Source organism: Terrapene carolina, unplaced genomic scaffold, assembly GCF_002925995.2.
Source record: "Terrapene carolina triunguis isolate 2854851 unplaced genomic scaffold, T_m_triunguis-2.0 Scaffold629, whole genome shotgun sequence".
Taxonomy (NCBI): domain Eukaryota; kingdom Metazoa; phylum Chordata; order Testudines; family Emydidae; genus Terrapene; species Terrapene triunguis.
This window is the reverse complement of record NW_020664980.1, coordinates 12,067,174-12,082,641: the sequence shown is the minus strand read 5'-3', so window position 1 is coordinate 12,082,641 and position 15,468 is coordinate 12,067,174. Positions and strand designations below refer to the sequence as shown.

General features: G+C 44.6%; 1 protein-coding gene across 4 annotated transcripts in view; it reads left to right on the top strand.

Annotated features, from left to right (window-relative positions):
- Positions 1-15,468, top strand: part of MAPK9 (mitogen-activated protein kinase 9) — a 61,672-nt gene continuing 46,204 nt past the window's right edge. For all 4 annotated transcript variants that reach the window (XR_002908223.3, XR_002908222.3, XM_024202093.2 and 1 more), the window contains exons 1-2: positions 1-94; positions 13,846-14,018. Coding sequence is in view for 2 of the 4 variants with exons in the window: in XM_024202093.2 (XP_024057861.1) it covers positions 13,897-14,018 (122 nt within the window). In the remaining 2 variants the exon portion in view is untranslated. The remainder of the gene's footprint in view (positions 95-13,845; positions 14,019-15,468) is intronic.

The following is a 15,468-nucleotide window of genomic DNA, read 5'->3' as shown; positions in this document are numbered from 1 at the left end:
GCGACGAGAGGCCATTGTGGCGAGGGAGGCCTTGGGAGGTGGAGGAGTGAAGCCGCTACCGCGGGACCCAAGCGCCGAGCCGCAGGAGCAGACGGTGAGGGAGGGAAGGAGGCGAGGGCAGCGGGAGGGGGGAAAAGGGGAAACTGCGGCCGGGCGGTTTCTGTAGCCGGGCGGAATGGGGGGGAGGGGCGAGTCTCCAGGCCTTGGGGCCAGTTGTGTGGGGACTTGAGCCCGCCACCCCGTGCGGGTCCGGCTTGCCGAGCCCGCTCCCCTGAGCGCGGAGCTGTCACCGGAAACTTTCCCGGTTGTCCCTCCTCCCCCGCTTTGCCCGGCGGGCTGTCGCTGGGGCCCGGCCCGAGGCGGTGCCCCTGGAGCTGCCCCGCAGAGGGCCGGGGCTGTGTTTTCGCCAAACGCCCCCCCCTCCTCCCGGTGCCGCAGTCTGTCAGAGCCCAGGCCCGCCGGCCGCGAGCTCCTGCCCTCGGTTCGCATCCTCCGTCCTGCCGCAGCAGAAACCGTCTCAGGTGAATGCCCGTCCGCCTCGGGGGTGCTCAGCCTCGTGCCGCCAGGGCGGGGGGGGGGGGGGTAGTAGCGGGGGTGGGGGGAAGGAATTACCCCCCCCCCCGGGTGTAATAAACTCTATGGGAAATTCATTGTTAATAGGCTTCCCCAGAGAACCCGAGCAGCGTTTATTGCCCAGTGACAGGTCGGGTACTTCAGGACTGTTCCCTGCACTGAGATGTTGGTCTAGTTGTCTTGCTTATGTGCATGGGCCCCCTGTTTTAAAAGGAGCCCGTCTTCTCGGGGCAACTGGTATGCTATTGTCCGGCCGCCAGTCTGCGTTTCTGGACCATTAAATCGGTATAAAAGCCCCCTGCATCTTGAGCAGCATACATTGAGTATGACTGATCTGGAAAAAGGTGTCATCCCAAATCAATGGGCAGTGTTGCTCAAAGTGTAAAAATGTGATTTAAAAATTGACCTATCAACATGACTTTAGCTTTCTGTTGGCTGAACCAGAATAATTTCACCACCAAAAAAGATGGGTTTTCTTGTTTGTTTGTTTTTGTTAAAGATACTCTCTTTAAATCTGTTAAATCACTATGTGGCAGCATAATCTGTGGTATGGAAAAACAGCCCTGGGAAGCTTGTCACTGGCTGTACTGCTAAAATGTGCTTTAGAGGTAGCTGTTGACTAGCCTTTTGCTTGGAGAATGAGTACAGTCACTGCAGCAGTCTAGAACAGAGGTGGGCAAACTATGGCCCACAGTCCACATCTGGCCCACGGGACCTTCCTGTCCGGCCCCTGAGCTCCTGCCCCAGGAGGCTAGCCCCCGGCCCCTCTCCCACTGTTCCCCCTTCCCCACAGCCTCAGCTCGCTCCGCTGCCGGCACAGTGCTCTGTGCGGCGGGGCTGCGAGCTCCTGGGACAGCGCAGCTGCAGCCTGACCTGGTGCTATGAGCTGCACGGTGGCGTGGCTGGCTCCCGCCCGGCGGTGCAGCTGCCTATCCTGGTGCTCTGGGTGGCGCAGTTGTAGCGCCGCCAGCCACCAGTGCTCCAGGCAGCGCAGTAATGGGGCAGGGAGTGGGGGGGGTTGGATAGAGGGCAGGGGAGTTCGGGGTGGTGCTTGGGGCGGGGGTGTGGATAGGGCTTGGGGTGGTCAGAGGGTGGGGAACTGGGGTTGAATGGGGCAGGAGTCCCCTGGGGGGCAGTCAGGAAGGAGGGGGGGTTGGATGGGGAGGCAGGGGTTCTGGGGGCGGTCAGGGGACAGGGAGAAGGGGTGGTTGGATGGGGCAGGGGTACCCTGGGGGCAGTCAGGAATGAGAGGAGGGGTTAGATGGGGTGGTGGGGGTTCCGGGGGCTGTCAAGGGACAGGGAACAGGGGGGAGGTGGATGGGGCAGGAGTCCCAGGCGGGCCGTCAGGGGGCGAGAAGCAGGAAGGATCGGATAGGGGGCGGGGGTGGGCCACGCCTGACTGTTTGGAGAGGCACAGCCTCTGCTAACCGGCCCTCCATGCAATTTTGGAAACCCGATGTGGCCCTCAGGCCAAAAAGTTTGCCCACCCCGGTCTAGAAGCTTTAGTTGCCAAACATCTAATCTGAAGATACTTTGAATCTCTAGGAGTGTATACTATTTCATTCTAACTGCTTGACAATTATTGGTTTCTTGTATTTTATGTACATTACGTCTGTTTTGTTAGTAACTGTCATAACTACTACATTTCAATAGTAGTTCAGCTGAATAGATTTCAACACTAGAAGGGATCATTATAATCATCTAGTCTGGTCTGACCTATTGCTATACAATATATACCAGCTGTGACAGAACTTTACCTTCAGAACTAAGATGCTGTCTCAGCTTACTGCTTTTCAAGATCTAAATTCACTATCAAGGTTATTAGGTTAAAAACTGATTATCCTAAAGAGTCTAACATTCCAGAGTGTTCAAAGTCACGATCGGGGCCAGGAGCGGGTCTGCAGCTGGGCTGGGAGTGGGCCTGCGGCTGGTGTGCCATGAGCGGAACTGCGGCTATGAGTGGGGCTGGAACTGCGGCCAGGAGCAGGGTGGGAGAGGGGCTGTGGGGGAGCGGGGGCTGAAGCTGGGGCAGCGGCCGGGAGCAGAGCCACGGGCAGGACTGGAACTGGGGGGCCGCGGTTGGGAATGGAGCCGGAGCCATGGCTGGGAGCTGGTGTCTGGGTCTGGGCTGGAGTAGAGCTGAGGGCAGAGCAGGTTGGGGACAGAGCAGGTTGGGGACCACTGACCTACCAGTAAGGTACACGCTAGGTTTAAGTGCATTTATGGTACAAAAAATGATAGTTAAAAACAAAAAAGTGACACTGAAACTTTCCATATCTTGTTTCTGTGACTTCATCTTTTCATTTTATAAACTTACAAATTTTATCCTAACTACCAGTATTAGAATCTCAACCTGGGATTTAAAAATCAAGTTATGCTTCTTGAGATTCTTTGCCCTTCATTGCCAGCAATAAAGATTCTTCTATAAAATTGATGTTTATATTTTTGTTGAAGTGCCTTTCTCCAGACCTGTATTTAGAGTGAAATACTAACAGTAGTAACTTGGTATGTCTCTGAAATAAGCAGATGTGACTTGAAGATATACAGAGAATGGATCTGTTTAGTAAGAACATGCCACTTTTGAATAGTTACTCTCCTGACTGTAATTACACTTTAAATACTGCATGTAAACTAAAATGTATTCACAAGTTTACTGCATCTGACATGCTATATTAGCCTTGTGGATCTGGAACTTTTCTCGTGGTTGCAACTAGTTGGAAAACAAAATAACTTTCAGATTGGACCACCCAGTGTATGTAAGCTGCTTTTTTATGCACCATGTGCATATTTATCACTTTTGTATAATCCTTTTAAATTGGTAGTACATAATATTGATTCAAGAGATGTCAGTTTATGAAGATGTTGGTGAGATTATCATCACTGTCCATCTTTCATAGTATGAATACCTTAGTTTTCTGTTTCTATATTGATCATAATTGTTTCACTAAATAAAATGAGGACACCAGTAACTGAAAACTTCTATTTTTGAAATTGAATGTGATGCTAAATTCCAGTGGAGTCCTTTACTTTCCATACCAGTGTTGGGCCTACTGATACTGGTCTACAGTCAGGATGTACGGAATGTGCTTTGTATACCCATGACGTATATGATAGGTCAAATAAACTATTGTCAGTTAAGAGACTGGTACCTGAGAGTCAAGAAATCGAGTTGACTGACAAAGTTGGTGTTCTCGAACCCTAATCAAACCAGTTTCCAACAGTCTGGAGTTCAGAGAGCGTTTATCCTGGCTTCTAAATCAGCTTAACTTTAGGATAGTTTTATACAGTCAAATTCTGTCAAAATGCCTTTTGAGCGTGTAGCTTCCTCCTTCCTTTAATGCTTCATCTTTAATGCTATCAGAAAAAAAGTGTTCTTAACTCAAGTTAGCTAACTCAAGGTAAAACCCTGGTAAAGACAAGGCAATTTGTATTCTTCACATGAGTTAGCAGGTTGAGTTGAAGCCTGTGGGCAAGCCTAGTCTCTAACTTCACCTACTGATTTGTATGAAAACTACAAACTGCCTTTTCTCTACTAGAAATTTACCTCTAGTTATCAATACACCTTTTACTCCTGGGGGAATTCTGTGCCACTGTGCAATGCAGAATTTTGGAGAAATTAACATGTGTGCAGAATTTCCTTCCCCCCACAGAAATGGGCTGCAGTGCTGCTAGCTGCCACTAGGGGCCACTGGACCCAGCAGAGCTCAACTCCACATAGAAGTCACTTCTGGGGGGAGGGAGAGGGAGCTAGAGGGTTCCTGGCAGCTGCAGTTCCCAGCATGCCCTTAGGGAAGGAGAGGGTGGTGCATCAGGCTGTTTCTCTTTCTGGATCCCTGGGCTCTTGGGGAAGGGGAAGGCAGGTGTCTGGGCTGTGGGGGGCCATGGCTGGGCTCTGGGGGGGAGAGGGTGCGGTTATCTGAGCCGAGGGGGCCCCGCGGCTGGGATCTGTGGGGGAGGGAGTGCAGATATCTGGGCTGGAGGGGCCCTGTGGCTGGGCTCTGGGGGGGAGGGGGTGCGGGTATCTGGGCAAGGAGAGCCTTGTGGCTGGGCTCTGAGGGGAGAGGGTGCGGTTATCTGAGCCGGGGGGGCCCCGTGGCTGGGATCTGGGGGGGAGGGTGTGCAGATATCTGGGCTGGGTGGGCCCTGTGGCTGGGTTCTGGAGGGGAAAGGAGGAGGTGCAGGTATCTGGGCTAGGGGGACCCCGTGGCTGGGCTTTGGGGGGGAGGGGGTTTGGGTGTATTGGCTGGGGGGGCCATGGCTGGGCTCTGAGGGGTAGGAGTTGTGGGTGTCTGGCCCTCTGGCTGGGCTCAGGGGGAGTGGGGGCAGAGAAGCAGGAACTGGGTTGTCATAGGGGTTTCTTTAACTCTCTACTCCTGGGGGAATTTTTGTGGGTGTCTGTATAGTTACAGACAAACTTGTTGACAGGTATTTTGGAATAAATTTGCAGAATTTTAAAATATTGTGTGCAGAATTTTTAACTTTTTGGTGCAGAATGCCCCCAGGAGTAAGGACCTTTTTTTTCCTAGTGAAGATAAGGCCTAAGGAGAGTCTGGCTCCTAATAGCTGCAAACTCTGGACCCTTTCCCCCTGTCATAGCCTTCTTATAGTGTGCTGGGACATGGTCCCATCCCTGTTACCCAGACAGTTGCTGCCTTTCCCCCTGTCATAGCCTTCTTATAGTGTGCTGGGACATGGTCCCATCCCTGTTACCCAGACAGTTGCTGCAATTAGGACAAGTAGCTGTGATCTTTACTTTACTTTGGGGTTTAACCTTCTCCTTGTCCAGTGATCACTTTGCTCACCTCAGTTCTACTCAGTTGCTGACCACAGTTCTGCCACCCATTAAGCTCAAATGCTGAAGATCGGGGATGGGGTGGGTGATGTTTAAAACCTTGCCTTTCCTCTGGTCTGCAGGACTTGTCTATGCAGAGATTTAGGGCATGGCAAAATGGAGTGTAAATCTACAGCATACCTGCTTGCTGCACACTAACTACCCATGTGGGGACCCTTGCTCAGAGAGAATAAGAAAGAGAGGGGACTCCTCAAGGGGGAGGGGGGCTGAGGACATAAAACTTGCAGAATAGGGGAAGGAATGATGGAGAGAACAGCAATAAACTGCTTAATGTTAGGGCAGCAATTATGTTATATGCTTGGATACTATGGTGATGATATTTTAAAGTTTTGACTACTAATCTAATGCTCCCCATTATGTAGTTTAAAAAAATTCCCACTTCATAGTTTGTATTCTTTCAGCTATGCCTCCTCAATTTGAAAGTGTGACGAAGATTGTCTTAATCCTATCCCATAAAACAAAATATAAAACGAATGCTCTGAAAATTAAAATATAGGAAAAATTGGAACTCTGCTTTACAGAGTTCTCAGAACTCACTGGGGTGACTCGGATGTCTGAAAGAGCTTTGGAAGAGGGAGGATTGTTCAAAAAATTCTGAATTTATTAACAATTCTCTTTATGGCTCATTATGAGTCTCTCTTTATAACTTTTTTGTAAAGTTAGGCTATTTCTCCTCTTTATTTAAATAAAGTTTAGTATTCTTGCAGTACCTGGATGTAATCAGGTACTCTCTTGAACAACTCTTTAAATCCTATTAGGCCTGTTCTACAGGGTCGCACACTTTGTTGCTTCGGTGGGCTAAGCTCACTGACACACTAGGGGTTCTTTGCATCACTCCATTCCCTACACAAGCTCCTTGTGTGTCCCCGTCCTGTCCCCCTCTATTTCAGGGACTCCCTGCACCCCTTCTATCCTCTTCCTCATATCAGGGACATTTTGCCCCCCCCTTACCGCTCCCCCCTACACCAGGGGCTATTGTGCCCCATATTCCTCCTACTCCCATACTTGGGTCTGCCTACCAAGACCTCAGCATGCCTCCCTTCTTCCCTCCCCCTGCCCCTCCCTTGCCAGGACTCTGTATGATCCCTGTGTCCCTGCCCATTGTCTCCCATTTCCCTCTCCACCATATGCCAGGGGCTTTGTGTGCCCTCTATTTCCCCCTTCCCCTCCATGCCAGGTCCTTCATTCTCCTCTCCCATGTAAGGAGCTCTGTGTGCTCGCCCTGTTTGCACCTTCTCCACCACCAGTATTGTTTCTTTCCATCTGGGGGATAAGTCATTCAGGTGGTCAACATTTTAAAATCTATTGGGACAGAGCTAAAATGAATGATGTTATGCTGGAAGATTTTTATGGCTGTCATCAGCTGGGTTCTTTAATCTGTAGACAGTAGCTGAAGCTAATTGGTCTCAGTGTATCCTCTAGTGGAATTGATCAGATGCTGCGTTCAAAAGTTATCACATCACAGACAGACAAATGAAAATATCAAAACCAGCAAAAATTATATACTCTGGGTTTCAATATATTTATCACATTTTTATAGCAATGTGGATGGCTCTGAGAGTAACCTTACTTCATGGAGACTGCCATATTTCCTGTGACGGAGAAAAATTTTCACAATGATTTCAACTAGAAAAGCACTCTACTTTTGCTGGTTTTATATAAATGTATTGTTTTATATACTTTTTTGTTTATAAAGAAAATATAAACAGTGGATTTAAACAATTGAAACCAAAAACTCCATATATACACAAACATTTAAAATACGTGATGAAACATTCCCAAAACAATGCTTAAAAGGGAGTGCTTTTCTATTAAAACCAAAAGGAAAGTGATTATCTTCATTATCTGTTCTGTCAGCCTTACTGAATTAAGTATTTTAACAGTTTTAAAATGTTAAATACAATGTAAATTTTTAAAAAAGGCCAGTTCCAGTGGCTTTAAGTCTTGAAAAGATCGCTGAATTTTTCCTTTAATGTAGTTATTTGTCTCTATTTCTACAAATTATACTATTTAAGTTGCAGTGTCAAACACTTAGAAAATGCCAAATTTATGGTGGCCTATGCAACCTTAATTTGATCTCCAGGTACATCCAGCCTGTTCACTGAATGAGAGGAAGGTTCTGTGGAAAAAATAGTGTGTAATAATGTAATTAAAGATCATAATGCATATGCACAAGGGAGCTGAATTAAGGTTTTATGGGCAACTGTAAATCTAGCATTTTTTAACTTTCACAGTGCTTGAAACTTTGCAACCTAAATAATGTTCTTTTAACATTTTTTGTATGTAATTTCCTAGGTGTGCTTTCTTAGAGAGATGTAAAACCAATTTTTTAATATGTACCGTTCTAACAACCCCCTCATCATGTATCAGGATCAGGGTTTAAACCCTCAGCACCACAGCACAGACTCATACCACTTCAGCTATAGGACTGTAGTTACATTGTAGTGGGGGAATGGGGAGATGGTACCATGTACTGTGTCTAGGAATGGTCAGGAACAGTCAGGCTTGCTTTTTGCCCCAGCTCATTCCTTATAGAGACACTGAGTCAGGGGGAGGAAAAGATTGTTGAAGAAGGTCAGTTTCCAGGTATTCCCCGCACAGTGATAGAAAGACCAGGCTCTTTAGGGTGTTCAAATAATTGTTGGCAGGTTGCCAAAAATTTCTGAGGCACACAAGGGAAGTGATCATTTTAAACATATTGCAAGTCAGCTAAATCTACATGTCATGTGACTGGTCAAAGAAAAGGCATGTCTGTAGCCTGAGGGGTTTCTCCTTATTGAGTATCAAAGACCTGTTGCAAACAATGGAGATGTTAATGATACTTGAATAAAATGTGTTAATTATCCTTTATAACGGAAAGTGTTAGGCAACCTAAATATAAGGGAGGCTATCAGCTCCTCCTCTAATAGAGAGAAATAATGAAATTTAAACTTGTTTAGAGTCTAATATGATCAGAAAGACAGGTGCTGACAAATGTATCTGATCTACTTTGACTTTCCTTCAGGACATCAGGTCATGGGAGTGAGGGGGTATGTGTGGAAGAAGGGTGTTTTGGGTTTCCCCTCCACCTTAGTAGTGTTTGTTTACTCAAAAGAAAGTAGATGCAGTCTTGTCACCCACTTCATGTTTTTCTCTTCAGTGTTAGCATGGAAATTGTGAAAAGGAAAAAAATGATGATTAAGCGGGCAGTGTTCCTTGTTACTGGCTATGTGTAAAATTCCATCCTTATCCCTTTTATCCACATCACCAAACTCAAATGTTCTTAAAATCCATCCTCGCAATAACTGAACTTGTGCCATTACACTGGTTCCTGTTATCATTTAGTATCCTCTTTTAAATTTAATTTCTGACAATTTGAAGACTAATGCTATAATAGATTAAAACAATCAGCAGTCCTGTGGATTCCTCAGGAAGTTTCCCAGTATGTGGTGTTCTTTCTGAAAGTACTTTGAGCCCTAAAACTGTGCCAAGAACGTCTAGATGTTTGCATTGTTATATGTGACACTTTGCTGATGATTTATCTAAATTCTAGACACAATGGATTGTCAGATTTTGAAACCTATGTAGTGTTTACTGTTTACCTTTTTTTGTAATTTGGCATCACTTTTCCTCAGCAGGCAGGGAATTGTCAGTAGCTGGTAAAGGAATGTGAACAAGATGGTGTCTTTTTGCCCTTGTGTGACAGTCTTGATTCTGGTTTTAAAATAAATTTAAAATCTCAAATATTTTCATGGAGAATACAGTAAACCTAGTCAGTATTATAGATAATACTAGGCCCATTATAACAAATACTGATTTAATTTGTGTGAATATAGGTGTATCTGAAAAAAACAATGAAATGTTTTCACTGTCTCTTATGTTAAGTGATTTTTGTTCTGAAAGGTGCCAGAATAATGAAAATGTCATCCAAAATCTGATCATAGATGAGGCTTTTAATTAAAAAAAACAAAACTAAACAGTAACTTTTTTCATTGTCTGACCAACATTGTTGCTTATTGAGAGATGGTCTAATGACACTTTCTTCCCATTCAGGATCCTGTGGGCCACTTCTGTTCCCATTTCAAATTGTGTTATATTGCTATGGTAATTGCAGCAATTAGTTCACTAATATTAGTTTTCCATGTATGTATTTTAACTGTCTTCAGCTACTACATAGTATTGGAAACATGTATGAGAACTATCACCAGTCTGTTTTTCTTTTTGCAGGCTACCAGCAAAGAATTATGTGAATCACAGTTAAGGATATGTTGTGTTCAGGGGCGGCTCTAGGCACCAGCAAAGCAAGCACGTGCTTGGGGCAGCCCATTTGCGGGGGTGGCAGGGATCCAGCATGGGAGCTGAGAACCAACAGGGGGCCCTGGGAGATGTAGTTCCTTGGTTAGCTCCCTGCCTATAGAGCCAGCCCTGGAGGAGGGAAAGAACTACATTTCCCAGCATTCCCTTGGCCACTACCGACAGGAAAGAGGGGGAGGGAGTGAAGAAGCTGAGACCTCACACTGCAGCCTGCCTTGAATGGAGAGCTGCACTGTGAGTAGGGATACCATATTTTAACATTCAAAAAATAGGACACTCCATGGGGAGGGAGGGTAGCCCCACCCTGCCACCATCCACTACCCCCCACAGAAACCCCAACCCATCCAACTCCCCTGCTCCCTGTCCCCTGATCATCCCCTCCCGGGACCCCTGCCCCAACTGCCCCCCAGGACTCCACCCCCTATCTAAGCCCCACTGGTCCTTGTCCCCTGATTGCCCCCTCCCGGGACCCCACCCAAGTCTCCCTTCTCCTTATCCACAAATGCCCCCTCCTGAGACCCCCCCCAACTTCCTCCCTAGGACCTGTCCCCTGACAAACCCCTGGGACTCCCATGCCTATCCAACTGCTGCCTGTCCCCTGACTGCCCCCCCCAAATGCCTGACCCATCTAACCCCCCTTTTCCTTGTCCCTTGACTGCCCCCCCGGAACCCCCTACCCCTTCTCCAACCCCCCAGCCCCCTTACCGTGCCACTCAGACCAGCGTGTCTGGCTTCGCGCAGCGCCAAACACGCTGCTGCATACATGCTGCCGTGCTCCCCTGCGGAGCCACAGCCTCCCCCAGCACCTGCCTTCCAGATTTGAACACCTCAAAATTCAGAGTGGTCAAGCTCAGTTTAGGCGGCTGTTACTTCATTTCTCCCAAATCAAATATACTGATCCACTGTAACTTGCTATAGAAAAAATAGGATAAAATTGAGCAAGAAATGCTTCCCAGTGGTTATTAGGACTGGAATTGCTATTTTCAATAGCCATTGCCTTTTGTTTGTTTGTTTTTTTGTTTAAAAGGAAGACAGTGATATTGCATTGGCAAATTCCCCATAGAAAGAAAGAATGGAACAAAAGAATAATAAAGGCACCTCAACTTTTCCTCATTTATGTAGGACAGTCTTATAATATGCATCCAGATATCCTCCAATCACACAAGCTGAAAATTGTTCCACTTTACTGCAGTTCTGTAACCATATGGGAACCAGTCCTGTCGGTGTTCTGTGCACATCCAAAATTCCTGCTGAATGACCCGCCCTGGGAGCAAGTTACCAGTGACCCAGGGCTGCGGCGGAAGGAGGGTGCAGGGTGGGGGGGAGGGGGGCAGAGCCCAGGGCTGGGGTGGCAGGAGGTGTGTGGGGGGCAATGGTGGGGGGGTAGGGGGGAGCTCAGAGCTGGGGCGGCAGGGTGTGTGCGTGGGGGAGAGCCCAGGGCTGGGGCGGCAGGTGGGGGGGTGAGAGCCCAAAGCTGGGGCAGCAGGGGGGTGCGGGTGGTGGGGGAGAGCCCAGGGTTGGGGCAGCAGGGGGGTGCGGCGAGGAGCCCAGGGCTGGGACGGGGGCCAGCCAAATTTTTTTTGCTTGGGGCGGCAAAAAACCTAGAGCCGGCCCATGTTGTGTTGATTAGAAATTACATTGCAAATTCTTTGCCTCTCTTCCTTCTTTGTATGAGGCAAAGAGGTGACTGGCTGATTTAACTCTTGCAATCCTGCCAGTTAAGAATGAACTGTTCATATGGTGGAGAGAAAGGAGACTGGAATTTTACTGATCGTACCTGCCCTTAGACAGGTGTCTGCTGGTTATGTTTATTTCTGTAGTAATAGGCAAATAAATATGTCATCGATTGACTAGAAATAATTGGTCCTCAAAAACAGAACTGGATGTGTTAAAACATGAGGACGTGGCTCTTCAAAAGACTTTTTTGATGCAGATTTATGTGAAAATTGGTGGCTTTAGAAAAAACAAACGTTCAAACCCAACTGGTAATTCTTTAACTATACACCTGTGCCATTGAACAGAATTTCTTAAAATGTCCAAAAGAAAATAGCCTTCTGAATGTATCATGTCAATCTTTAACTCATCAGTTTAGTAAATGAAACAGCCGAGACAATAGGTAACAACATGCGAGTTTAGAGAACGTTTTTTGAGAAACTACAGTTATCTTTAGAATGTTGTTAGTTAGCAAGTCCTTGAGACTGCTACTTTGAAGTAGTCAACATTGCACAGGCCTGTCCTATTCTTAAAAGTTGGGTCAACATAATTACGTTGTCAGGAGTGTGTGTTTTCGCATGCCTGACTGACATACCTATGCTGACCCTAACTTCCAGTGTAGATGCAGGTAGGGTTGATGGAAGAATGCTTCTGTCGACATAGCTGCCATTGCTCAGGGAGATGGTGTTCCTACACTGTGTAGGCTGCATCTACATACACCATTATGCTGACATAGCTATGTCAATGTAGCTATGCCAGCATAGTCTACATAGTGTAGAAATAGTCTGTATAGTGTATTTACATCTTATTATAGACTCTCATGGATGCTGTATGAACCAAATTTGAAATGGCTGGAGAGGTACTGTCTGGTAAATGTTTTTTTTTATTGTTTAGAGACTATTTTTATGAAAATCTTCTCTTTATTTTTAAAGTGGTATGTTTTGGCTGTCTTCTCTTGTAACTTGATTAATTTAGTATTGGTACTTGAAATTTGTTGTACTGCACATGTGGGACTTCTTTCCATGATTTATATGGTTATAGATTTATTTCTAGTTTAGCTCTTGGAATTTCTCAATATTTTATTCTCAACTGAACATGCATGGAATTTCTCTTTTGTAGAAAGATGGGTGAAAGGAGTAGGAGATCTTAATCTTTTTTGAAGGAAACTCCAGGATTTGTAGATCTACATAATGTGACTTTTTAATAGCTCATTGACCATAGTAAAGTTTTTATTAGAACATTAAGTATCTGCAGTCTTGAATCTTGCAAAAAGTAGGGCCTTGTGGTATTGATCACAGTCAAAGAACCAAACCTGAAAAGCCAAAAATTGTTGCTTTTTTTTCCTCCTTCAAATTTTATCTTAAAGGAAATCCTGTCCTCCAAATCACTTGCAACCCCTCCCAGCTTGGTACTGTCTGCAAACTTTATAAGTGTACTCTCTATGCCATTATCTAAATCATTAATGAAGATATTGACCAGAACGGACCCAGAACTGATCCCCGTGGGACCCCACTCGTTATGCCCTTCCAACATGACTGTGAACCACTGATAACTACTCTCTGGGAACACTTTTCCAACCAGTTATGCACCCACCCTATAGCAGCTCCATCTAGGTTGTATTTTCCTAGTTTGTTTATGAGAAGGTCATGCGAGACAGAATCAAAAACCTTACTAAAGTTAAGATATAAGTCTACCATTATTGCTCTGATCATCTCATCCCTTCTCTTGAGTCCCTTTATTGGCTCTGTGCTTCTTTCTGCATAAATTTCAAACTCCTTGAACACACTTTTATGTCTTTTTGCAATTCTGTTTCTGCCTGTTATCATGGCTTTTCCCATTGCTTGCCAGGCCACTCACTCTGCTCTGCCCTTTTGTGTTACTGACTTCCATACCTGTTATCTGCTCTTGAAATGCACAAAGAAATGTTGAATTTTGCCATGAGATTGCAGTCACATACAATAGTAATAGCATAACAACTCCAGATATAGGTTTTACATTCTCCCCCTTAAAGGTTGCTGGTTAAATCACAGTCCCATGGAATGTTAAATTCTGCCGTTTGAATCAGTAAAAGAAAGTTGCTTCATGGGGTTATGAAGGAAAAAGTTGCTCTATTTAGCAGTGATTTCATCCATAAAGATTTCTGTGTATCTTATTTTACAAGAACTGGTAACTGGATAAAGAATGCCTAATTTGTTTAAATCTGTGAAGAGTCCATTTATTTTTGCCATCTTACATATGTGTACATTATGTATTAATAATAAACCAAAGCACTAATAATAATTCCTGATGAAAAAAATCATTTAATAAATGGTATATGTATTGAAAAATTGTTATACAGAAAATATTGAAAAGATTTTAACGAATTTTCCTGTTTATAATAAACAATTGTTCAATATCTCTTTTTGTGTTTAAAGATCTTGAAAACTGCCAGGTCCTTGGGGGAAAAAACTACATGACACTGCAACATGAGTGACAGTAAATGTGATAGTCAGTTTTACAGTGTTCAAGTCGCAGATTCCACATTCACTGTACTAAAACGGTACCAACAATTGAAGCCCATAGGATCTGGGGCTCAGGGCATTGTTTGGTGAGTAATGCAAACTATTTAAACACAAACAATTTTAAATACAAAGCAAACTGTGAACATACTCTTGGTATAATGAAAAGGTGAACTCTACATGTGCCAGAATATAAAATGTTGATTGTAATTAATACTTTTATCTCTTGCTACAGGGTTATGAACTAAGCAGGTTCTACAATACCTGCTTGCTGTAGTTTCTAGTATTGAATTTTTGTTTTAGGAAACAAAATTTAAATTCTTAGATATCTGCATAAGTTGTTAAAATGGGTAGCAAATTTCCTTTCTCATTAACCATTTTATTTTTATTTCTAGTTCTTACATTCCCCATGTAGTTATGATATTACAGTGTAAGGTATGACAATGAGATGGTGAGAGATTCTGGGTTTTACTCGTTTCTTCATCCTGGCCCCCTTTTTCCCCCCCCCTTTTATTCCCAATCACTCCTATCCATTTCTAGGAGCCATCAATGCAGTGCCTTGCCATTAACTGGCAGGATGAGGCAAATCAATGTCATTGTCACTCCATGGATTAACCAGAAAGGGATGCTGTGTGAGGGGTTGGGCTGGCCGTCTCTTCCTTCCTCAACTATGTGTCCAGCCTCCACTGCCCCAGGATGTGCGAATCGTTAGTCTGATCCTGAACCTTAGTCTCTTGTATGGCACCACAGCACTGGGCCAGCTTAAAGGTAAAACTTTTCAAATGTTTTTTAGACTGCAGCTATCAGCTCTACCCAGATTACCTGTCAGGCCCATATTTTATTGGGCAAAACTTATTTGGTACTAGCAGGAATGTGTAGGTAACTGTAAAAGGATATTAGTGGTCAAGGGGGCAGAAAGGCATCACCAAGAATACCCTGGTATTGAGTTAGAATAACAGCCTGTTACACTTCAAACGTACACATTTTTTTTATATTTTTCTACCGTTATATATGTATGTGAAAGAAATTTCTTTAATCTCTCCCATTTTCAGTTGTTGTGGATGTATCTGAAATGCCATTGTCATGCTATTAGGCAAGAAGTTTTTTTTAAAAAAAAAATTAAAATGGAAACTTTTATTCTTCTTTGAAATTTGTGTGTTTGAGTGAGGCATGTGTAGTCACTACATGTTAGATATTAGTGATTATGTTTATTTATTTGGTGTATGCAATCCTGTCGAGCCAAGCCAAGTTCTTATCAATGATGTTTAAGGCATGAAGACCTTCAGGAAATTGAGTCATTTAGCAATCCTCAACAATGTGTCATAGTTTGTGGCTGCCCACATTGACATAATGGACTGCCTCTAAAACAGTGATTAGGTAAACTTCAGTATAACATTTAAATTTTTTCAGATTAATGTATCTTTTTGTTAACTTTAATTTCTTAATATTAGTACCAGATGGCATGAGGAATTTAAGATGGAAATGACCACCCTTTTTTTCTAAATATGGTGCATTTCTGATCTGTCCCACTTCCCTGCT